The sequence below is a fragment of the Erinaceus europaeus genome, chromosome 7 (genome assembly GCF_950295315.1).
Source record: "Erinaceus europaeus chromosome 7, mEriEur2.1, whole genome shotgun sequence".
NCBI lineage: Eukaryota > Metazoa > Chordata > Mammalia > Eulipotyphla > Erinaceidae > Erinaceus > Erinaceus europaeus.
In genome coordinates, this window is record NC_080168.1 from 12,243,051 (window position 1) to 12,268,892 (window position 25,842).

The window sequence follows — 25,842 nt, forward strand, 5'->3', positions numbered from 1 at the left end:
ACATTGAAGTTAGTATTATCAGGTGAACAATGGAAGATCAATTAAGGATGTGGTGGTGAACAAATTGGACATGGTCTCTACCCTCAGAATTTTGTTTTCATTTCTTTCGTGCATGAATTTCTTAAATATATCTTAAGTTTCATAAGCAGTGTCAGTGGTCATATAAGAAGTATTTTATGAAAGTTGGCCCTTTTTTTTTTTTCTGGGACTCATCTCTCCTATAAACAAAGGAAAAATATAGTTGGACTTACTATTAACCCCCTTAGGTCTTCAGAAGATTTTTATGTCAGGACTCAGAAATTGAATGTAAATTAGATTTTTTTTCTTTCCAGATTATTCTAAACTTAATGTAATATCTAGGAGCAAATGTTCTTTGAGACACAGCATCTTACAAGTTAATTCAATAAAAAAATTATTTCTCATACTAAACAAGTCTGCTTTATTTCTCTTTTTTAATCTGTGTATCAATACCTATCCATTGTTCAATGCTTTATTTTTCTTAAAATCTGAAACATTTGTTTATTCTAAAATATCTTTGAGGTTATAGCACATCTTAAAATACATGCTGGTGTCTTTTTAGTCTATAAGTTAGAATTTTTATCTCAACTACTTCAGAAACGATGTTGACATCTGGAAAATCGATGCCTTATGATATCACTGTTCAGGGAAGAAGAGAGAAAGGATACACTTCTTTGATATGTGTATTATCTGTTAATTTTAAAATAAATAAATCCCCACATAAAGAAATTTAATTTCACCTCCTAGTCTTTGATACATTATATACATTTTGAATCTGCCTAATATATATAAATATATAGTAGGCAAAAGCTATATTCTTATTTAACTATGGAATGCCCTTTTTATAAAAACGATCATCTAAAAATATGATACTGGAAAACCTTGGTAAAACATTTTGGAAAATTGCATCACCTGTGGCCTTGTAAAGTGTAAACAAAAATCAATTCTAGGCAGTCAGCTGAGGTAAAGAACAAACACCTCATCACAGACCCCTGCAAGCGTCAACCCGGCTTTGACCTAGCACGTTATGATTGGACCCTCCTCAATCGCTATTGAACAGGCCATGGCCGGTGCGCCGCTATGTTCCATCACTGGGGAGCCAGAGACGACCTGAACTGCCCCTGCGGCTCCAGACAGACTATGACCCACATAGTCAATGACTGCCACCTCTCCAGATTCAAAGGAGGTCTCGAAACTTGACATCAGGCTCAACCTGACGCTGTTGACTGGCTACAGAAGAAGGGCAAACGCTAGAAGAAGAATTCTAGCCTAATTGCTTTAATTTTGTTTATCCATTCTACTAGCAAATAAAATCATTTTTGTTTCTTTGTTTCAATTTTTATTTTCTAGGACATTCCCTTACCCTGTTAGTTGAAGGAAGTTGGATATTTATTGCAGATTTTTGAGTCACACTGACCTGAGTTTGCTATTTATGTGACTTCAGGCAAATTACATAGTGTTTTCTAACTGTTTTTGTTTATCACATTATTTTGTGTTTTTGCTTTTAGGGACAAGAGTACGTAACATTTTTAAATGCCTGTGACTCGCATATCTAGAAAACAAGTTCTCATCAAGCCTTAATTTCACTTTCTCATACTTTCTTTTGACATAGTTTACCTCAAGACTGGAGCACTGGTGTTCTGCAAGCTACTTTTCACTTATGATCAGTTACATTCAAACTTGCTCATTTCTGAACTGTTGCAAGCAAGCAGTCTTAAATTAACTTGAATTTTATAATGTTGGTTGAAAATAATTGGATTAGTATGATAATAACTAATTTGAAAGTCTAACTGTATAACTTAAAGGATTCTTTTAATGCTTTCAGGAAGCAATTAATTTGTTAGAACCCATGACGAATGACCCTGTGAACTATGTGAGGCAAGGTGCTCTCATAGCTTCAGCTCTCATCATGATCCAGCAGACTGAAATCACTTGTCCAAAGGTGAGCAAACAAAAATAAAAATCCTCTAGGAGAGAGTTGGCTTGGGATTTTTTTTTTTTCCTTTGTGATCCATCTCCTTTTGCAGACATGTTGACTCAAAGTATGATGAACACTAGACTCAGAGGAAATAAAGAGATGGGAGAATGAGAGTGCTTGAATTAAATATATGATACTTTTTGCACTATTTATAGATTTATGGTCACTTTTGTTTTATTGCCACCAGGGTTATTGCTAGGAATCAGTGCCAGCGCTGCAAATCCTCTGCTACCCATGTCCTATTTTTCCCCCCCTCTTACTAATTTTTATTAGATAGGACAGAGAGAAACTGAGAGTGGATAGGAATATAGAAAGAAAGGCCTGCAGACCTGCTTCACCGCTTGTGAAGTGGACCCCTGCAGATTCAAGTAGGGGCTCAAATCTAGTTCCTTGCACTTGGCAATATGTGCACTTAACCAGTTGCACCAGTACCTGGCCCTCATCATTTTGTTTTTAAGATTATTTATTAAGGGAGAGAACTACAGCATCTGTAGCACATTTGATGCCAGAGATTGAACTTGGAAGAGAGAGAGAAACTGAACTCGGGGCCTCAAGCTTGAGAGTTCAGCACTTCATCCACTGCTCTATACCTGGTCACGATGGTCACTTTGTTAACTATATAAACTCTAAATTTTGTCACTATATAAACATACTTGAAAAATTAGAACTCCTATTTTTGCCTCCTACTATCCTTTTTAAAATTGATTCAGTTGAATAGCATGTTTCTGTGATAACGGGATGCAAACTCGGGCATTACATGACCGAACTCATCCTTCTGAAATTATAAAACTCAGCTTAGCAGTGAGTCCATTGTGCACAGCAAGGCAGGTGGCTCCACATGGAGAGCAGAGGACTTGAGTGTGTGAGACCCTGGCTTCAGTCCCTGGCACCTGTAGGTGCCAGATGGAAAGGAGGCTATCCAGGCGTCCGATTAGACTGGCACTGCCCTCTTGAGCAGGTTTATAAATGGCTCTTGGGCTGCTTTCATTGCCCTTGACTGACATCTGTCCACAAACACTGGTGCCTGTTTTGCTGGTGGTGTCAGAAAGACTGCAATCAATTCTATGGGTAGCTTTGCCTTTCCCTCTTACCCTCTCACCTCCTCACCTTCTCTTCCCACTGTGCTAGTCACCTGATACCTTATTTTACTGTCAGTTAATCAGTGCACAGTGACCAGCAGCCATACCATGACCTCCAAGTGGTCTCTCTGCAGCTTACAGTGAGGAAGGAAGGGACTTACAACCCAACTTGCCCTATAGAAATCCTCTGCACGTATATTCCTAGAACACAGTTCTCATACATGCTCTGTGGGTGATCATACAAATTTTTTTTATTTTTTTTTATTTTTCCTCCTCCAGGGTTATTGCTGGGCTCGGTGCCTGCACCATGAATCCACCGCTCCTGGAGGCCATTTTTGTTGCCCTTGTTATAGCTTCATTGTGGCCATTATTATTGCCCTTGTTGACGCAATTCGTTGTTAGATAGGACAGAGAGAAATGGAGAGAGGAGGGGAAGACAGAGAAGGGGAGAGAAAGATAGACACCTGCAGACCTGCTTCACCGCCTGTGAAGCGACTCCCCTGCAGGTGGGGAGCCGGGGGCTCGAATCAGGGTCCTTACACCGGTCCCTGTGCTTTGTGCCACATGCGCTTAACCCACTGTGCCACCACCCGACCCCCCCCATACAAATTTTAATACAGTTTATTTCAAAATTTCCCCCAGGATACTCTCACCTCGTGCTCAAGTTTGCTATCTGATGTATCTTGACCACTCAGCACAAGTTTCTCTTTTTGTTAAGAATTAGAAAATGCATAGGCTATTAATTCTTAAAAGTTAGAGCATCTCATGTTTTCTGTTAATTTTATTCTTTTTTTTTTTTTACTACTTTGTGAGGTACAGCCCCCAAAATTGACAAAAGTAAAAAACATTGCTATACTGGCTTCTTGAGCAGATGATGTAGAACACCCTTGTTTTCAGCAATGTAGATGGGAAGTAGAAAAAAGAAAACTGTCCAGAACTTGTTGGTTACTCATTCTCATTTTATGAAACTTTGCTTGGTTTAAATTTCTAAGCAGTTGCTGTCATTTTTGTTTCCTTTATCTGGTGCTTCTCTCTTGTCAGAATCATTTTTTAAGACTTCAAAAACTTGAGTTAATGCAAAGATAGAATCATACTTCAAACTCTGCTTTAATAACACATTACTTAATATGTTAATATCTCCCAGAACATAAACATCTTTTCAGACAGGCCACATTTCTCTTTTTTTTTTTTAAGTGTAGCAATTATAACACAAGTAACTTCTTTCATTTCTGCTTTTGATCTTCTGCTGAATTTTATCAGCTGGAAGTTATCCAACAGAGTAATGTCATTAAAGAAGGAAGCTTAGGTTATGGAATGTGCATCCACTAATAGCATTATAAGTATATTTATTAATTTTGGCTTCACGTGTTGCTTTCATGTTACTTGTATCATTAACAAGACAAATGTTTTACCATCTTCCCATCCGCTGCTGCAGGACTTCACTAGTTTAACAATGATAGCTCTGCAGCAGAATGCTAGAATACTTCAGAATGGGAGTGAGGCGTATAGTCTGTATAGGCTGAAAAATAATTTAACTGTAGTAAATCTCATACTTGGACAAAGTGAAAGAGCACACCAGTTTGTTTGTTTGTTTAATTATTCCCCAGAAATGTTGTTGAACTAAATCTGAAGAAATGATGTATCAGCATGTTGGGTACTGGCCAAGCGTGTTGAAACACAGTATAGCTCATGGTCTGTACCATTATATATAATTGGTAGAGAATGTTAAATTCCCTGCCCCCACTGACTACTAAAACAAAACTGCATATGGCAGTATAAAATTCAAGGGTTCCTTCCAGAAACACTGCCTCCTATAATGAACTTGAGTTCTTGAAATTTAAGTTCTCTGTTGTGTTGTTTTCTGCTGCTAAGCATAAAGAACCCCAGTCCCCACCTGAAGAGGGAAGCTTCACAAGCAGTGGAACAGGCTCCAGGTGTCTCCATTTCTCTCGTTCCTCTCTCCATATCTCTGCCCTTATTTTCTCTGTTAACAAGCTCAGGGAGAAGTAATTCTCAAGCCTGTGGTATCCTAGTCACAAGTTTGCAAACTAAAACATAATAAAAATAAAACAGAAATGACTCCAAAGTGAAAGAGCTAATATTAAGATGAGAAACCCTCCTCAGAGGAATCCAACAGGAATGTTTCTCACATATTTTGTGAGACTCCAGTGGAAATTTCCAAAGGAAATGTTTTCTATAATTGTGGTGTACATCATACCATTTTACAGAATGCCATCTCAACAGAATGCCATGCAGTGTGGTCTATTTCTTTATTTTGGATAGAGATGGAAATCGAAAGTGGAGGAAAAGAGACACCTACAGCACTGCTTCACTAGTGAACCTTTCTCCTTGTCGATAGGGACCAGGGTCTTGAACCTGGGTCCTTGCACACCGTAATGTGTGTGCACTACCACCCAGCCCCACTAACCTAATATAGAAAGCCTGTAGCCCAGAGGTTAAAGTAATGTCTTTTGTGTATCCTTGAAGCTTTTTCCTCCTAAAAGCCCCATTATACCCTTTGCGAAGGGTCTAGCTATGCTTTTTTATTACATGATATTTGCCTTTTGCAATTATTTGAACATATTCACAATTAGTAAACACTCCTTTAGCTGTAAAACCTAGTCCCAGTATGAGTTCACTTAAATCTTTATCCCACTTAGTATAAGTAGTCTTATTTTGCTGCTTGAGAAATATTAGTTTGATCATGGCATGTTGCTTCCACATTCCACTGAAATTATGCACAATATTATATGGTGTGTATACCATGTTAACTTTCTGAAATTCTGAACTCCAAAATTTGTCTCACCCTAAGGATTTTATTTATTTATTAATATTTTATTTATTTATGAGAAAGATAGGAGAGAAAGAACCAGACATCACTCTGGTTGGTACATGTGCTGCCAGGGATTGAACTCAGGACCTCATGCTTGAGAGTCCAATGCTTTATCTACTGTGCCACCTGCCAGACCACACCCTAAGGATTTTATGGCAGGAGTTATAGTTGAAGTTGTAGCTGATGTTATATGAACGGGTGTCTTAGTAATGAAGGCTGAGCAGTTACATACACAGTGCTATGTGCAAGAACCGCAGTTCAAGGCCCCACTCCCCATCTGCAGGAGGGACACTTCATGAGCAGTGAAGCAGGTCTTAAGTTTATCTTTCTCCCTCTCTTATTTCCTCCTCCCCTCTCAGTTTCTCTCTGTCCTATCAAATAAAATAGAAAGAGGAAGGGAAGAAGGAAGGAAAAAATGCTTGCCAGGAGCGGTGGAACTGCAAAGTACTGACACTGAGCCCCAGCGAAGAAGAAGAAAGTAATGTAATGTCATAGAAAGTAAGGAACTTTAAAATTGATATATAGCTGTATCTATATCCAGGAAGATAGGAGGAAAAAATGACAGAAGTAAAGAGACATACATAAGTATTGATAGAAATTATTCTAAGGAACTTTATTCCCTCCGCCTATCCTGTATTTTTCTCTCTGCCATCTAAGAGTGGTTGTTTGTTTTTTTTGGGGGGGGGGTTGGACATGAATCTTAGTATTATAAGGTATGCAATTCACAATATGATGAGTTCAAGAAAGTAGATTTTTGTATGATTATGCATAGTAGAATTTGTGGGTAATAGTTGTCTGAAATATTGTAGTTATTGCGAGATTATTATAATGTTAAATGATATTAATGCAGTTTTCTTGTACAAATTCTATTTTGAGGGTCATATCACTCATAATGAAGATGTTAGGTCAGAAAAATCTTAGCTCTGGTTTATGGTGGTGCTGGGGTTTGAACCTAGGACTTTGGAGCCTCAGGCATGAAAGTCTTGCAGAACCATTATGTTGTCTCCCCAGCCCTGTGTTTTTTCTGTGCAAAAATGCGTCCTGACTTTTCAACAACCCAGTAGTTGTTTGTGATTGCAAAGAAACCAATCCTTTTACCTATCTTACTTCAGTTTTCATATTCTTAAAATCTGTCAGATGATCTCAAAATTGTTTCAAGCTGAAGATAATATCCTAACCTACCAAAATAGTGAATCATAATGAAAATTAGTTACTCACAGGTAACTATTAAATGTTTGGGAGAATTTAAATGGTAAATAAAAACTATCTTTTTCAAATTGTCTACTTAACATTAGTAACTAGATAGACTCATTATATATTTGCATTGATTTTTCCCCCATCTCTTTCACTGAATTTGAAGCTATTGTTTTGGATGCGGTTTTATATTTAAATTCTTCCTTATAACATTATAAGCATCATTCAGTGCTGTATCTAGTGTTTCCTTTTATAACTTCATGAAATATTTCATAAACCTCTAGCACATAAAATTCCCATCCTATTAAGGTAATGTAAGGGTTCATCCATTAAAAAAAGAAAGTTTAGCGTCAAAGGAATTTGACCCGTCAAACCAGAGCAAAAGCATCTTAGACCTTAGGATTTTTATAACTAAGTGGGTTTTTGATGATCCCATCAATGCTGGGCTTTATAGTTAGAGAAAGGAGATCCAGAGAAGTAAGTTGCTTTCAGATGGTCACATGTGGATAGGGGCAGAGTTTGTTCATTATTTTCCCTAGCAACAGACAATGAGAACTATGTTTTAGCAGTATCATTTTGCTAGCAGACATAACAGTCAAGGAAGACTGATGGGATTCTGCTTCAGACAGTCATGTTTACTGAGCTGTGCTATCCCTTTGAACAGCCTGCATCAATATTACCTTACATAATTCTTGAAATTCTTCTGTGAGATGGGTGTTGTAATCCCTGTTACAATAAAGACACTGAGACTTGGAAAATTTAAGTAACTTGCCCAACAACTTCTTAAAACACAAGTATTTATAAAGCAGATTTGTCTGGTTCTATATTACTCTGCTCAGCATCACAGAATAGTCTTCCTAACCATAGTGAAAGGAAGAAACAACTCTGAGAAAATATGTACTGGAGAACAAGCCATCATGTTAGGAAACTCAACTTGATACTTTCCACTTTGGGCTGACGTGGGGAGCTCCATGGTCCAGCTTCTTGAACAAGCAGCCCTCTTTCTGGGGGCCTACCATTTGAAAAGCACTGGTGGGAAAACACAAGTGTAAGACACAGAAGAAGTATAAAATAGTTCCCTTATTGTCACAGTTTAAAGAAATCACAGATATATTGATAAGACCCTATTATCTTATAAGTATTTCTAATTCTAATGGCAATACATAACTTTAAGTAATGCAAGGGAGAGGAGAAACAAACAAAAATACGTGTAATCTCACCCCTCTGTGAAATCAACTTGTATTCCATTGTGTGTGTGTTCCGTTTGATAAGAATATTTACTCTGACATCCTTAAAAAAGTAATGGTTGTGGTGTGCTCCCAATGGAGCTCACACACTGTCATGCACACAGATGACACCCTGAGAAGGTGTTTGAGCAGGGCCTGGGTCTGCTGGCCAGATGGAGATGGAGAACACAGAAATAATACCAGGCCAGAAGCAAAAGACAGGCTGCTACAAGAAGCTGCTTGGGGGACCACGCAGTGGTGCATCTGGTTAAGTGCATACATTATCATGTACAGGGACCTGGGTTCAAGCCCATACAGTCCCTGCATGGGGGGGAGCTTCAAGAGCTGTGAAGCTAGTACTGCAAATGTCTCTCTGTCTCTCTCTACCTCTCCGCCCTCAATTTCTCTGTGTCCTATCAAATAAAATAGAAAGGGGAAAATGGCTGCCAGGAGTAGTGGATTTGTAGTGCTGGCACTGAGCCCCAGCGATGATCCTGATGACAATTAAAAAAAAAAAAAACTGGGAAGGGTGGTGGCTTCAGGTCCTCAAGACTGGTAACTGTTTTGTAAACCATTATTTCCCCCCCCCCAATAAATGGGTGGGGGGGAGCAGGGGAGGGAGAACTAATGTGGCAGTGACTAAGAAGGTGGGACAAATAGATAAAGCACTGGATTCACTGTTATAGGGTCCCAAGTTCAATACCCAGCACTGCATATACTGGAATGACCCTCTGCTTCTCTACTGTCACATTCTAAGGGAGACCAATGTGGAAACCTGGGAGGCAGCATAGTAGATAAGGCATTGGAATGTAAGCATGAGTTCCAGGTTTAGTCCCTTGCATTGCATGTCCCAGAGTCATGCTTGGTTCTCTCCACTTATTAATAGACATTTAAAAATGAATAGGTCTGCATAATGAAACTCTTTATTGTATATGTGCAGCCTAGTCCACAGTATGCTTCACACAACTAGAGTGAAGGGTGGTTTACTTTAGACAGAATTGAAGGACTCTTTTAGGAAATCTGTAAGGTTGATGGTAAGCAGAACAGCTGTAACTCACAGTGCAGTGAAAGCCTTTGTGTTCACTTGAATTGCTGACCTCCTAACAGTGATATAGTATGAAATCACATTCAACATTCCCTTGTGCCTGAATCATCCTCTGTGGAATGAGGACTGAAAACAGAGCTAATGTTCCCACACCAGAGAAGTCAGAACACCCATGGATGGTTTCAACCATCAAACCCTTCTGCCTTCAAATATGGTCCATATCCCTCTTCTTGAATGTTTGGAAATTCAGGTGTAGGTTTATTACCATTTGAATTGTATTTCCTGTTCTAAAATTAAGCAATCATTCTTTCCTCTAAAATGGCACTGCAAATGAGTAGAACCAAACTAATTCTTTCTTCTTATTTCTTCAGGTGAATCAGTTCAGACAGCTGTATTCCAAAGTCATCAATGATAAGCATGATGATGTCATGGCCAAGTTTGGCGCTATTCTGGCCCAGGGCATTCTGGACGCAGGTAACTATTTTTTTATGTCTTCCAGATTTATTTATGTATCTAACAATCTAATAAAGTATCTTTCTGCTAACTATACGATGTAGTAGAAACTGAGTCTGGACAAATTATTCCTGGAGATAATTTGGATCCTGTAATCCATAGAAATAATTTTGTGGAGTTGTTAAGCCTGTAGACTGTTCGGGTTTGTATCCCAACCCCTCTACAGTGGTAACTAGAGAACCTGGAGAAGTTATCTTCGCCTCTCACTCTTACCCCCACCCTATGAAATTATTTTGGTATTGTGAGGTCTATTTCTTGATTTTGGGGAAGATTAAAACACATGTAGAGCAATTAGAACAGTGTTTTTGCACTTTATTAAAATATTCCATGATGGGGGCCAGTGGTGGCACACCTGGTTGAGTGCACATGTCGCAAAGCACCCAGGTTTGAGCCCCCAGTCCCTACCCACCTGCAAGGGGAAAGCTCTGTAAGTGGTGAAGCAGAGTGGTAGGTGTCTCTCTGTCTCTCTCCCTTCTCTGCCACACCCTTCCCTCTCAATCTCTGGCTGTCTCTATCCAGTAAATGTCGTTTAAAAAAATGTTTTTCTTAAATTCCATGACTATTGGTTGGTGTTTGCCTAATGCATAGCACGCTGCCATGAGGCTTCTGAATTCATACTCTTCACCACTCCACTGTGGTTTATTTCAAAAGACAAGCTGCCCTTCTGGTAGAATGGTGTTTTTCCTGGCTAGCAAAATTTCTGCAAGGTTTCAACATGATCCATTTTATGAGAATAGTATTTTTCCAACTAGAATTGCCTAATAACTCTGGACCTAAGCCCATGGTAGCATACCCTCCTTGAAACATGATGCATACTTTCATCGTAATCCCCACAGTTCCCAGTCCAAGATTTCTCATTCTTTTACCTGACTGGTTTCTAAAGGCATTCAAGTACGCAACTTCTGTCAGCCTCTAAGATTTCAGCTTATATTGTTGCTTATTTTTGGTCGTCACTGGGACTTCACTGATCTGAGATGACTTTTTTTTTCCTGAGAAAGAAGGTGAAAGGGACCACAGCACCAAAGCTCCCGTCAGTGCAATCAGGGCCGGGTTTGAACCTAGGCTGCACACATGGCAAAGCAGTGTGCTATCCAAGTGAGCTATTTTGCTGCCCTGGTGACTTGGATCTTCACTCTTATTTGATGGTGCTTCTTTACACTCCTGCAAGGGCTAATCTAGGAGATAGGGCAAGAAGTAAATATCAGTGGGTCATATTCCAGGTCATACACCCTCTTAGCAGCCCAAATTTCTGGTTAAATAGAATTAGTTCTGGGCCTGTGAAATAGCTCACTTGCCTAGTGGGGCGGTTTTAACCTTGTGCACCACCCAGGTTCAACCCAAGCCCCCACTACATTGAAGGAGGCTTGGTGCTGTGGTCTTTTTCTCCTTTTTTTTTTTTTTTTTTCTTTCAGGGTTATTGCTGGGGTTTGGTGTCTACACTACAAATCCACTGCTCCTAGTGGCCATCTTTTTTTTTTTAATCCATTATTGTTATTGTTGCTGTTGCTACTATTGTTGGATAAAACAGAGAGAAATTGAGATGGGAGGAGAGGAAGATAGACACCTGCAGACCTGCTTCACTACTTGTGAAGCGACCCCCCTGCAAGTGGGAAACAAACTAGAAGCCTTGCATATATCCTTGCAGTTTGCACCATGTGTGCTTAACCCAATGTGCTACCACCTGGCCCTCTCTTTCTCTCTTTCTCCTTTTCTCTCTCTCTCCCCCTGTTCTGCACCTCTGTCTATATCTAAAAAACTAAAATTAGATCTGATTTTATGTACTTTACTTCCTAAAAATATTTTCAATTGAATCAAAAATTAGCATTCTTGTGTTTGTTTTTTTATTTTATTATCAGTATTGCTGAAGTGCAGGTGCTCTTTCTGCCAATGGGGTTAAAGGGCTTTTAGAGTTAAAGTTATTTATCTGAGGTTGCAGAGCTAGTTACTGTTGGAGCTGTTTTTAATGTTAGAAGTGGCTGAAGTAGAAAGAGTATGGATGAACAGTATCTCCTGCCTCTCTGCTGTTGTTTGAGAGCATGCTGTGTACGAAGGCTTCACTTTTATTAGCACATTAAAAGCTAGTGCGTGATATAGATTCTTTGTCACCCAACTTTGATCCTTCAGACTTAATTTTTGAAAAATACCTACTGAGATCAAATGAAGATCTCAGTTTACCTGAGTCCAGTTAAAACATAGCACTTCCAGTTTAGGAAGCCTTAGGTAGATTGCTGACTAATTCTGATTATTATATTTTATGAACTGTAATAATCATTGGCTTCTTTCCTTGTGCAGTACTTGGAAATCGTTATGATTGCCTAACTGGATTCATACCCGTGGGTTCTCTTTTTCTACAGGTGGCCATAATGTCACAATCTCCTTGCAGTCCAGGACGGGGCACACCCACATGCCATCTGTGGTTGGTGTCCTTGTCTTTACTCAGTTCTGGTTCTGGTTCCCTCTCTCACACTTCCTGTCCTTGGCTTATACCCCTACCTGTGTTATTGGCCTTAACAAGGACTTAAAGGTATGTTTGTAAGACCTCAATTTTCTAATGTATTTTCTTTACCTCATCAGCTTTTTACCCACTCAAAAATATTTTCATGATTTTTTGTTAAGTATTTTATTTACTTATTAATGAGAGAGAGAATACCAGAGATCACTCTGAAACATGCAGGGTCAGAGATCAAATTCAGGACCTCATATTTTAGAGTCCGATGCTTTATCGACTGTATCACATCCTGGACCACTTTCATGAAATTTAAAATAAAAGCTAGCATTTCATGTATAAAGTATTTCCCCTTAGGCTAAGTCATCGCTTTGTTGAGTGGTATGTGTCAGTAGAAGTGTTGAAAATCCAGTTGCCTTATTAACTTTAACCTGAAATAAATCAATTGAGAAGGAATAGCGTAGACTGATAGGATTACATAATGGTTATCTAAAGAAAGACTTGCCTGAGACAAAAGTCATAGGTTCAATCCCTAGCACCTTCATAAGCCAGAGCTGAGTACTGCTGGGGGAGAGGGGGGTGGCCAGAGAAGGAGCTAAATATAATAAAAGGATTTGTAGAATAATCTAGTGAATTTGATACTAAAAACTGTGGATGTTACTGAAGAATTTTAAGTAGATAAATGGCATAAGAGATGGCGTTTTAGAAAGTGCTGTTCTGATATCCATGGAAATCCATTGATTACTATTATGCAGGCAAAGGTGAAGAACTAAGCTAATCTTTTTTAATTTTTAAATTATCTTTATTTATTGAATGGAGAGAGCTAGAAATTGAGGGGAAAGGGGTTGATAGAGAGGGAGAGAGAGACACCTACAGTGCTGCTTCACTACTCGCAAAGTTTCCCTTTGCAGGTGGGGAATGGAGACTTGAACCTGGGTCCTTACGCACTGTAACATGTGCACTCAACCAGGTGTACCACCACCCAGCCCGAGAACTAAGCTAATTTTAGTGGGAATGAAAATTTGAAACAAGGACATGGTTTAGATTAATTAAAGCTAAGGTATTTGGTGAAAGATTATTGCTAAATAATAACAGTAGGAGAACATTATTTTGGTAGAAGCAAAGGAGCAGTGAGGAGCAAGGGCTTTTGTTTTAAGAGAGTGAAACCAGAGCATTGAAGCTTCCTTCAGTGCACTGGGGGGCCGGACTAAAAACTGGGCCATGCAAGTGAAACAGCAGCCTATCCCGGTGAGCTATTTTGCAGGCTCATAGAGGGACTCTTACAGAAAGAGTGACAACTCTTGAGTCTTTTACAGTGAGTGATGTGGTGATACGACCCCTGTCATCACACCAGCCACACCATCATTTTGTTTTGGCTTGTTGGCTTTGTTTGGTTTTTCACTGGGGCCTCACTCCACTCTACTGGTTTGGTTTTGTTTTTTAAGAGGATGAGAAGCAGAAAGGTGGCACTGTGTCACCATTCATGAAGTTTCCCCTTCCCCCTTCTCATGGTGCTTCTCTGGTCTGGTGGCCAGTTGCTCAAACATGCCCTCATGCATGATAAAGTGTGCCTTTTGCTTGTTGGGCTATCTCTCAGCCCCTATCCTTTTGTTTTTGTTTTGTTTTGTTTTTTAATTGGATTTTGGCTTGGTTTTTCTCGGCCCTCTGACCTAATGGTTGATCTTCTTGTTTTTTCAAGAAGACATCTTCCAGAAGTTTTTTTCATCTCTGATAGCACTTACATGTGATTAAATTTTCCAAGTAAATAAGCCTTAGACCAAAAGCGCTTAATAATACTGAGTATTTTGGTTTTTTTTCCCCTATAATTATTCAGCTAACTACCCTTTGAGTGTTTTAGTAGTTACATTACTCACATGAGTTACATTGAGCTATTTTATCTCTCAAAACAAGAGTCCTTTGGCTTCGTAGTTCTTGACCAATAACACTGGCTCTTTCAGGGATTAGTTTTTGTTTGTTTTGTTTTGAGTGATTTGATAACGATCAACAAGGGGGCCAGGCGGTAGCGCAGCGGGTTAAACGCACGTGGTGCAAAGCGCAAGGACCTGTGTAAAGACCCCAGTTCAAGCCCCCAGCTCCCCACCTGCAGGGGAGTCGCTTCACAGGTGGTGAAGCAGGTCTACAGGTGTCTATCTTTCTCTCCCCCTCTCTGTCTTCCCCTCCTCTCCTCTCTCCATTTTTCTCTGTCCTATCCAACAACAATGACAACAATAATATTAACAACAACAATAGACAACAAGGGCAACAAAAGGGAAAAGGTGGCCTCCAGTAGCAGTGAGTTCGTGATGCAGGCACTGAACCCCAGCAATAACCCTGAAGGCAAAAATAATGATGATGATGATCAACAAGATTGTGGGATAAGAAGGGTACAATTCCCACCACCAGAGTTCCACATCCCATCCCCTCCATTGGGAGCTTCCCTATTCTTTATCCCTCTGGGAGCATGGATCTAAATTCTGTATGGGGTACAGAAGATGAAAGGTCTGGCTTCTGTAATTGCTTCGCCACTGGGCATGGGTATTGACAGGTAGCTCCATACCCCCAGATTGTTTCTATCTTTCCATAGTGGGGTAGGACCCTGAGGAGGTATGGTTCCATGACTCATTGGTTAGGTCATCTGCCCAGGGAAGTCAGGGTGGCATCATGGTAGCGTATGCAACTTAGTGGCTGAAGAACATTAAGATATAAAGCAAAGGACTGGGGAGACAGCATAGTGGTTATGCAAAAGACTTTCATGCCTGAGGCTCTTAAGTTCCCAGGTTCAGTCCCCAGCACCACAATAAGCCAGAGCTGAGCAGTGCTCTGGTGTTTCTCTCTTTCTTCTATATCTCTCTGATTAATATATATTAACACACACATATCTTTTTTAAAAAGTATTTATAAAGCAGAAAACTTGTTTAGTAAGCAGGAACTTATAGGTAAGACTATAGAAGATGAGATTTGGGGTCTTCATGTTAGAAGAAGCTAGGAAGTCTATTTTAGATATATTTCAAGGAACCCATGACTTCACTAATTTTTGCCTGAGCCCAACAGATAACATGCAGATGGGCTGAAAGTATTGTCTGGGAAGATGGTGTCAGAGTTGGAAATAAGACTAGAAAGCTGGATCAAGGCAGAGAGTAGTTCTCAAATATGGGAAAAGTATACAAATACCATTAACTGTAAACCCCATCTATATGACCTGCGACCTGTGTCTATCCATTATCTGTAATATCATATACAGTTGTAGTATCTGTCCCAATGTGTTAGTGTATAAATGAAATGGATGAGATTCCTCTTCCAAACAAATAGGGTGCTTATTACCGGTCCTTTCCCATGCAAACTGAATAAACTGAGGAAAATTCAGACTAGAAAACTTTGATCCTAGTCTTTAAGTAATATAAAGCTTGAGCTTTCTATTTAGTTTATTTAATTGTACCTTCTGTAAGGTACAACTTTATGGTGTGAAATTAAATCAACCTTGTGGAAGTAGTATGTTGTAGGAAAAGGCATGGAAGTTACATATAAAGCTAGATAATTAGAACACTTTACAGAGGAGGTGACAGTTGCTCTGCTTTAACTGTGAGGGGACTGAGCCCAAGGAAGCAGGATTAATGATCAGTAAAGATAGTTTAATAGACTGCCTACTGAAAGAGAGATCTTCAGGACATTGCAGGGGCTGCCCCTAAAAAGTTCAATGAAAGAAGTGCCTTTAAAAGAGGAGAGAGAACGTAACTGAACGGCGAACCTCTAGCCAGGATTGAAACTTGAGGCTTCTTTGCATCTGCTTGCTTGTTAAACATTTAGAGTACTTAAATATTGGATTTGGTGATTGTAATAGAGGGGGCAACTCTCTCTCACTCTCTTCCTCTCTCTGTCTTTTTGTTCCAGATGCCAAAAGTTCAGTATAAGTCAAACTGTAAGCCATCCACATTTGCATATCCTGCTCCTCTGGAGGTACCAAAAGAAAAAGAAAAGGAAAAGGTGGGTTCGTTGCTTCTTGGAGCAGCGTCTAATATCCAGGAGCTGCTTAGTATTTTGCTTGTGCTTGCTTTAACTCCTATTAGGCTTTAAATGCGATTTTAAAGTAATGCTTTTCATGGTGAAATCTAACAACACAAGAATATAAAGCAAAAGCCCCTTTTTCCTCCTGGTTTTCCATGCTCCGTACCACAGGAGGTGAGATTTATGAATCCCTCCAAATTTTTTCTCTGCACATTAAATCTTGGGTTGCTACAAAAGTCATAACACATTTTTGCTTTGAAAAATACATCACAGTGGGGCCAGGCAGTGGCACACCTGGTTAAGAGCATACATTATAGTGCGCAAGGACCCGGGTTCAAGCCCCTGGTGCCCACCTGCAGGGTGAAAGCTTCACAAGTGGTGAAGCAGGACTGCAGGTGTCTCTGTCTCTTTCCCTCTCTGCCGCCTCCTGCTCCCACCTCAATTTCTCTATCTCTAGCCAACAATAAAGAATAACTTTTTTTTTTTTTATTAATGAGAAACATAGGAGGAGAAAGACAGAATCTTATTTCATCAGCTGTCTTTCAGATCCCCACCTACTGGGGCCTAAAGCATCATCAGCTTTACTATAATGCAGCTCTACATTTCAGAGTCCCTGTTTTACCTTTGATTTCAGTGATTTCCCATCAAGGAAGATTATTCTAAGCTAGTCATTCATACCACTGTGTTACCATTGTTGCATTGCGTTACCATCATAGATAGGGTCAATCTTACTGCAACCCGGTGAGGGTATCTTTACAACCAAATTAGTAATAAATTAGAATTATGTTAAACACAAATATGCAGAAACTGAAGGCTCACCTGATGACAGTAGTAAATTATGCAAATAAATTTCTTACTTGCTTTTCCCATTTACTCCCTCAGTGATTTGTTCTTTATGATTTGTCCTGGAACTAAGCTTATACATTTATGCATTGGGAAGGGATTACTGTGATTTGCTCTATTCACTTCCTCTAGGTTTCTACTGCTGTGTTGTCCATTACTGCCAAGGCTAAAAAGAAGGAAAAGGAGAAAGAAAAAAAGGAGGAAGAAAAGATGGAAGTGGTAGGTATAACTTGGTGGTTTATCTAACTGTTATATCCAGATTCTTCCTTAATTGAACATTGTTACATATGCTCTTGACTCAACTTTTGAGTAAATAGCGTATTTCATACTCAGAGGCCTATACTATTTCAATTAAAAGAGATTTTAGAAATTAAATTTATTTGTGGTAAGAAAAAAAAGGTGCAAATCAGTATTGAGTTCCAGGATCCTCATTTTCTGATCTCTGCTCATCCTTTATAAAGAAAATCATTACCATTCTCATCTCAAGCAGAGCTACCTTCCCTTCCAGCAAGTCTAGTATCACATGAATTGTGCTAGTTACTTCTAACTGCCTTTTGTACTTACTAGACGCATATTAGATTGTTAAATATTAGTAACTTTTTTTAAGTATTTATTTATTCCCTTTTGTTGCCCTTGTTGTTTTATTGTTGTAGTTATTCTTGTTGTCATCATTGTTGGATAGAAGAGAAAGAAATGGAGAGAGATGGGGAAGACAGAGAGGGAGAGAGAAAGATAAACACCTGCATATCTGCTTCACCACTTAGGAAGTGACCCCTGTAGGTGGGGAGATGAGGGCTCGAACCGGGATCCTTACACCGGCCCATGCGCTTTGCGCCACGTGCGCTTAACCCACTGCACTACCACCCGATTCCCTAAACATTAGTAACTTTATCAGGCTACATTAAACCTCAGTGAACATATCAGATATTATTTAGTGGTGTAGAACATAACTAAATTTCCATTGGGTTTTTGTTTACCCCTAGGATGAGGCAGAAAAGAAAGAGGAAAAAGAGAAGAAAAAAGAACCTGAACCAAACTTCCAGTTGTTGGATAACCCTGCCCGAGTTATGCCTGCCCAGCTCAGAGTCCTGACCATGCCTGAGACCTGTAGATACCAACCTTTTAAACCAGTAAGTTGCTCATGGCCTCTAGCTGTACAAGTTGCTTATTATTCTGTAGGACAAGACATACTGATAAAGACATCTACAAGACCTTGGAGAAAACTCTCTTATAGTAAGATGGTGAAAGAAAAAGGAAAAAGGGAGAGTGATCCTTTTCATTTCATGTAAGTTTAGGGAAAGAAAGGGAGGGAGAGAGGAGGGAAGAAAAAAATGTGTATAATCAATGTCTTTGATCTGCCAGAGCGTTGTAGCACACCATTTAATATCTAACTCAGTGTTGACTGGTACTGCACATCCTGAGTTAGAATCCTGACCTGACTCTACAGTTTACAGAGATGTGAAACCTCTCTCCACTGCAAAACGTGTTATTCCTATCTCAGAGGAACAGAAAAAAAGTTTACATAAGCACTAAGCATTCAGTTTTATAATTAGAAAAGGCTCTTCATGTCCTGAGCCCTGGCAGTATATTTCATGTTAGAAACAAATGCTGATCAAAAGTTTGACCGTGATAATGTCTTTGCTTCCAAGTTATTATATCTAGAAAGTTAGAGACCCTGAACCTGTCTAACTATCATAGGGCAGGTTTCTAGATCTTCACATTAAAATTAGCCCTGTCACTTCCAACTTAAAGGTAATCCCTGGTAGTAGTTAAGTGGAAGGCAGCTCTTACCAGCAGCTGTGAGCCAGAGTCTTACGTGGCTATATGATCAGCCAGAGGAGACAGGGACTGGAAGGAAGATCACTATTCAGTGGTGAAGAACTTTATATTCCATCTCTACCACTTCTTACCTGACAGGTCATTTACTCTCTTCATATTTCAGTTTTCTTATCTGTTGGAGTGTTAACAGCTAGGCAGTGCTGCCATGATTAAATGGGTTGTTGACTGTAAAACACTTGAAGCAATGTCTGGTGCATGGTAAATAATAACTGGAAATCTAACAAATGTAATGAGTACTGCTATATATCCAAGAAGCTCAGTAAATCCAAGTACCATAAATTTTTAAAGAGTTCCACACCTAAACTTAATCAAACTTGAAAGACAAAGAAGGAGGGACAGGAAATAGCATAATGGTTCTGCAAACAGACTGATTCATGCTTGTGGCTCCCAGGTCCCAGGTTCAATCCCTTGCACCACCATAAGCCAGACCTGAGTAGTGCTCTGGCAGAAAAGAAAGACAAATTTTGAGGACAGCAAGAGGTAGTAGCATTTCATCTTGTACCAGGATCCTCAGTGCATACACCAACTGATCCATAATAAGAAGCAGAAATACAAAATTCAAAGAGATATACAGAAAAGAAAAAAGGTGGGTGGTAGTAGTTGATGTGGGGACGTAATTTGCCAGGGAATGAACCAGGTTTATTACACTCGTGTGTGTAATAAAGTGGCATGTATGTTACCATCTCCCAGGTCTGAAAAAGACATTCAGCCAAGAACACTATCCAGAGATGGGGAGATAGCATAATGTCTGAGTTACAGTACTCCAGTTTCTCTTCAGATCACATGAATCTTTCACCTTCTACCAAGGGTCTCAGGTTCAGGTCCATTCCCCAGCATCATTACCCAGAGCTGAGTAGTGTTTTGGCAAAATGATCCTTCAAAGAGTGAAGGCATTCTCAGGTTTAAATTAAGAATTTGCTATACACTGTACTTTGCAATAATTCATATAGTGGTGTTTTGTTTGTCTTCTCCTGATTTAAAACACGGCTATATAAAGCAGTTATAAATTTGTGTTAATTTCTGTGCACTGTATAAAAAATGTAATTTGCATTACAGTCTTAGTTCTGGCTGCTACATAAAATGTGTTGGCCACTGTTTACTTAAGATGAGGTAGCTTAGAAACCAAACATTTATTTCTGACAGGCTAGAAGTTAAACATGAAGTAGTACCATTAAAACTAGTACTTCTGAAAATGGGAAGTTATTTTGTGAACGTGGTTATTTTCTTCTATTTGGTAGAACCAACTTCAGTTGGTCCTTTAAGAGGTTCGAGTAAACTTTTAGGTCAGGGAGGATTGGGACTCTGATTTATTTGGAGTGGGATAGTCCATTCATAAAATGACTCCTCTTCAAGAAAAGTTTGGGGCTGGGGGCTGGGAAATAACTCACTCGGTAGAATATGTCTCACCGTGTGGGAGTGAAAGGCCCTACGTTCAGCTCCAGGCTGTACTTGGGAGTATCGCGAACAGTATTTAGGAACATTTCATAGGTGGTTGGAGTACTGCTATGGTATCTCCTCTGTGTGTTTATGCCTGTCTGTCTTTCTGTTTCTCTCTGTGTGTATCTGAAATTAAAAGAATGAAGGAAAAGAAAATCAATCTGGTAGCAGTGGAATCACACTGGGATTTCCTTCCCAGTGCCACAAAGAAAGAGAAAGAAAAAAAGAAAACCTCTGGGGAGTGGCAGGATAGCTCATCTGGTAGGGTTCCTGACTTGCCATGCTCATGACCCAGGTTCAAGCCCCTGGAACACCACATGGGAGCACTGTGGCACTGGGAAAAGCTTCAGTGATGTGGTGTCTCTCCCTTTAAATAAAATAAAAAGGTTTTAAGGGAAAGGCTATTGATGATTAATGTGTATGGTTATGTGTGTTGGGAGGAGGGAAATGGTTTAGAAATTCATGAGGGCACACACCAGCTTTATAACCTGGCAGAGCCGAACTCTGACGAGTAAAAATCAGATTAGGCTGAACTGCTGAGACGCTTATGCATATGTGAATCATTCCACTAATGTACTTGTGCTTCTTTTCCTTCCCAGTAATGTACTTTGGTAGAAATGTGCTTTTTCCAGATGTGTCCTGCCACTGCTGACTGACTTAATTACAAGCAGCAGCTTTCCATTTCCTCTGACACAGGCAAGCAAGCAGAATAAGATTAGCACCCAGAGACAAGAGCATAGTTTGGTGCTTGCATTTACCTTCTGCTAATATGTTTGGGAGAGGCCTTGATAGAATTGCTTATTTCTTCATTGTCTCGCCTCACAAAGACTATAGATTAATGTGAAAAACAAGCATCTTGGTATTTATTTTGTGTGCCCTAAAATTGTGGGAGAAATTTTGCTTTACATTTGTGCATTGTCTGTCCAAAATTAAGATTTCCTTGCAGGTAATAAAGTACCCATTAGACTAGTGCACATCTCAGTTTCTTATGTCCCTACAAAGCAGGTGGAGGTCTCATTAAATTGCAGGTTTTGCACAGATGCATCTGCATGATAGTGGAGGAGGACCGAGTCTGGGGGGGAGAGCGTTTTGCAGAAAACTGAGAGCTTTACACATATACCAACAACTGTATCTACTGTGAACCACTAATCCCCCAATAAGAGATAAAAATAAAATTTTAAATGCTGATTCTGCAGGCTGAATGGATATTTCTGACAAGTTCTCCAATGATAGTGATGCTTCTAGTCCATTGAGTAGAAAGATATGTCTATTAGAATATGGCGCTTATGTGGCCGACCTTTCCCATGGGAACTGATTGGGATGCACCATCCACAAAGAGCAGCGCCACATGTTCAACCATCCAGAAGCACTGGGAAAATCCGCAGATACTCCTTAGGGACTCCTGTCCTCTCCGTTATTTGTAATGCACATTGCCAGTGTTTTCCTCACTCAGTCCTTAGACTGCCCTGATGGACTTGATTAGGAAGCTCTCATCTTGTGCTAAGCCAAACAGTCTGCTTAAGTCTCTACTATAGCATCACGCAGCAAAGTGCAGTTCTCTTTATGGTTCTTTGCTTCCAATCGTTCAAGCTGTCTTAAGGTTGGCAGCTTCTAACAGGATTGAACTCTAGATTCTGGAACCATCTGGAAGTTTGAGTGGTACCCCATTACTTCACCCCTCACCCTGTGTTTACAGCTCTCCATTGGAGGCATCATCATTCTAAAAGATACCAGTGAAGACGTTGAAGAGCTGGTGGAACCTGTGGCCGCCCATGGCCCGAAGATTGAGGAGGAAGAGCAAGAGCCAGAACCCCCGGAACCATTTGAGTATATTGATGATTAAGGACCAGAGGTGTGTGTGGAATACAGTGTATATCCACAGAGGCTCATTAGCTCCTTTCTCCCCTCCTTATATGCTTAATTCCTGTTTACCCAAGTTCTGTTTGAGCCCTCTCCCGCTTTTTTTAATCTGTACCTGCATATTCCTTTTCTTCTTTCATTATCTGCCCTCTCATATTCTACCACTGCTGTTCATATTGGCTATTCTGCACGCTGTTTTCCTGGTTTGTGAGGAGATACGGAGCCTACTTCAGTATATAAAGCTCCTCCATACTTCTTCGATTAAAAAATAAGTCTAGCTGCTCCTTTCCCCTGAATGTCAGCTAGATTAGTGGTTTGTTCTGTGATTGATTTACATCTGATGTAAACTTCTAGTTATGGACCAGTTACAGCTTGTGGATCACACTTTGAATAGCAGAGATCTCTCTGGACTCTTATCTCACAGATCCTTCTCTCTCTTCCTTTCCTTTGCCATTATAATTGGCCATAACAGCCATAAAATCGGGGCCGGGTGGTAGCACAGCATCTTTTTTTTATTTTTTTATTCCCTTTTGTTGCCCTTGTTGTTTTATTGTTGTAGTTATTATTGTTGTCGTCGTTGTTGGATAGGACAGAGAGAAATGGAGAGGGGAGGGGGAAGACAGAGAAGGGGAGAGAAAGATAGACACCTGCAGACCTGTTTCACCGCTTGTGAAGCGACACCCCTGCAGGTGGGGAGCCAGGGCTTGAACCAGGATCCTTATGCGGGTCCTTGTGCTTAGAGCCACCTGCGCTTAACCCGTTGCGGGTAGCACAGCATCTTAAGCGCACATGTCGCAAAGCGCTAGGCCGGCGTAGGGATCCTGCTTCGACCCCCCAGCTCCCCACCTGCAGGGGAGTCTCTTCACAGGCAGTGAAGCAGGTCTGCAGGTGTCTGTCTTTCTCTCCCCCTCTGTCTTCCCCTCCTCTCTCCATTTCTCTCTGTCCTATCCAACAACAACAGCAGTGACAACAATAATAATAACAACAATAAACAATAAGGGCAACAAAAATGGCTTCCAGGAACAGTGGATTCATAGTGCAGGCACCAAGCCCCAGCAATAACACTGGAGGCCAAAAAAAAGCTATAAAATCATGTATTTGATAAAGGTACTGAACACCCCACCATAGTTACAGATACTTTAAAGTCAGACTAGAACACAAAGCTTTGTCCAGCTGGAAAAGATTACTGTTATAGTGCTATAGAAATGTTCAGGAGTGGTCCGGGAGGTGGCACAGTGGATAAAGCATTGGCCTCTTAAGCATGAGGTCCTGAGTTCAATCCCCAACACCACATTTACCAGGGTGATGCCAGGTTCTTTCCCCTCCTGTGTTTCTCATTAATAAATCCTAAAAAAGAAAGGAAGGAAGGAAATGTTCAGAAATGGGAAGATAGCATAATTATTATGTATCGGGGAGTCAGGCGGTAGCACAGCGGATTAAGCGCACGTGGCACAAAGCACAAGGAACGGTGGAAGGATCCTGGATCTAAAAAATCCTTTTGGGAGTCAGGCGTTAGTGCAGCAGATTAAGCACGGGGCTCAAAGTGCAAGGACTGGCATAAGGATCCCGGTTCAAGCCCCCGGCTCCCCACTTGCAGGGGGTCACTTCACAGGCGATGAAGCAGGTCTGCAGGTGTCTGTCTTTCTCTCCCCCTCTGTCTTCCCCTCCTCTCCGTTTCTCTGTCCTATCCAACAACGACGACATCAACAATAATGACTAAAACAATAAAACAAGGCAACAAAAGAGAATAAATAAATTTTTTCTTTAATTTTTTTTAGCCAGAGAACTGTTCAGCTCTGGCTTATGGTGGTGCAGGGGATTGAACCTGGGACTTTGGAGCCTCAGTCATGAGAGTCTGTTTGCATAACCATTATGCTATCTACCCTCCGCCCAAATAATTTTTTTTTTAAAGCCTTTTATGCCTGAAACTCGGGTCCCAGGTTCAATTCCCAGCACCACCATAAGACAGAGCTAAGTGGTGCTGTGCTAAGTAATACTAACAGTAACAATAATAAAATTAAAAAGTGATCCTGGAGATGGCCCAGTGGATAAAGCACTGGATTCTCAAGCATGAAGTCCTGAATTCAGTTCCCGGCAGCACATGTACCAAATTGATGCCTGGTTCTTTCTGTCTCTCCTATCTTTCTCATTAGTGAATAATAAAATATTTTTTAAATAAAATAGGGGGTAGCGCAGCGGGACAACAACAATAATAATAACTACAACAATAAAAAAAAACAAGGGCAACAAAAAGGAAAATAAATATTTTTAAAAAGAAATGTTGGAACCAGGTGGTGGCACACCTGGTTAAACACATTACAGCATGCAAGGACCCTTCAAGGGTTCAAACCCCTAGTCCCCACTTGCAGGAGAACTTCACAAGCATTGAAGCAGGGCTATAGGTGTCTCTGTCTCCCCCTTCCTCTCAATTTCTGGCTGTTTGTATCAAATAAATAAATAAGAGGAAAAAATAACTGTTAAAGAGGGATCTCTAGATTGAAAAGATAAGATTATCTTGCAAGTGATGCCAAGGATAGAACTCGAGACCTTGTGTGTGAAACACCTCATCCATCTTCAGGGCCACTAATTTTAACACCCTCCCTTTTATATATATATACTTTTATTTTATGTTAAAGAGAGGAAGACCAGAGTATTTCTTAGCTCTTGCTTTTGAAAATTCTCTTTCAGCCCTTAATGGTTTCAGAAGCTTTGCCCAGTCAGCACAGACAAGATTCCTGTCTGAATGCTCAGTCTCTACAAGCCTGAGCTGACTCACACAGTCCCCCTCAAACTTTTCACAAGGCCTTCCCGAAAACCCCCTGATTGAGGCTTTCAAAGCAGCTAGACGCATGGTAACTTAATAGTTATAGCAGTTGGAAACTGGATTCTTAACCATTTTCAAAAGAGTAAAGCATTCAGTCCACTAGGAGCTTGGAAACTAGTTTTTCTTGGTACCAGCCAGTATATTAGGACTACCTACACCAGGCTGGGTCTGGTTTTAGACTTCAGCCAATAAAAAGACTTTTTTTGAATGATAAATGGTACCAGCTTCTCCTCTCTTCCCCCTTGCCAGAATCCCACTGCTCATTCGAGGAAAATCATCTGGGCTCATGCTGGACAAGCCTGTGAGGAAATCCACACTGCGCCCTGCCACCTACTGCATGTACCATTGCTTCTGCGCTCACCTGGGAAACCTTGTGTGCAAGTCTTTGGTTGAAAGAAGACCTGGGACTCTTCAGTGTGCTGTTTTCACAGAAGTTCATTTTCAAATAAATTTATTAAAACCTCCAGAGTCGGACTTTGTGTTTACTTATATGACTGGATGTAGAGAAGTCTATCTGACACCCCTCTCCCCACCGTAAACCTCTACTCCCAGAGAGCTAAATCCTTGACACCTAGCCTTAGTGAGTATACTTTTCACATCCATGGAAACCCAAACTAGTTTTGAAAATGGGGGTGGGGAGGGTCTCAAGACTTGTTCCTCATTTCAAGAACTCTCTAATTTGTGACTGATATGTAGGGTGTTGTT

At 40.3% G+C, this 25,842-nt stretch overlaps 1 protein-coding gene across 1 annotated transcript in view; it reads left to right on the forward strand.

Moving 5' to 3' along the window:
* The window catches only part of PSMD1 (proteasome 26S subunit, non-ATPase 1), an 85,285-nt gene extending 59,680 nt beyond the window's left edge, over positions 1–25,605 (forward strand). The window contains exons 18-25 of the mRNA XM_007519427.3: positions 1,844–1,960; positions 9,745–9,847; positions 12,241–12,410; positions 16,221–16,313; positions 17,310–17,396; positions 18,161–18,307; positions 22,150–22,305; positions 25,387–25,605. Of these exons, the coding sequence (XP_007519489.1) occupies positions 1,844–1,960; positions 9,745–9,847; positions 12,241–12,410; positions 16,221–16,313; positions 17,310–17,396; positions 18,161–18,307; positions 22,150–22,296 (864 nt within the window). The 3' untranslated portion in view covers positions 22,297–22,305; positions 25,387–25,605. The remainder of the gene's footprint in view (positions 1–1,843; positions 1,961–9,744; positions 9,848–12,240; positions 12,411–16,220; positions 16,314–17,309; positions 17,397–18,160; positions 18,308–22,149; positions 22,306–25,386) is intronic.
* Positions 25,606–25,842: the final 237 nt, after the last annotated feature.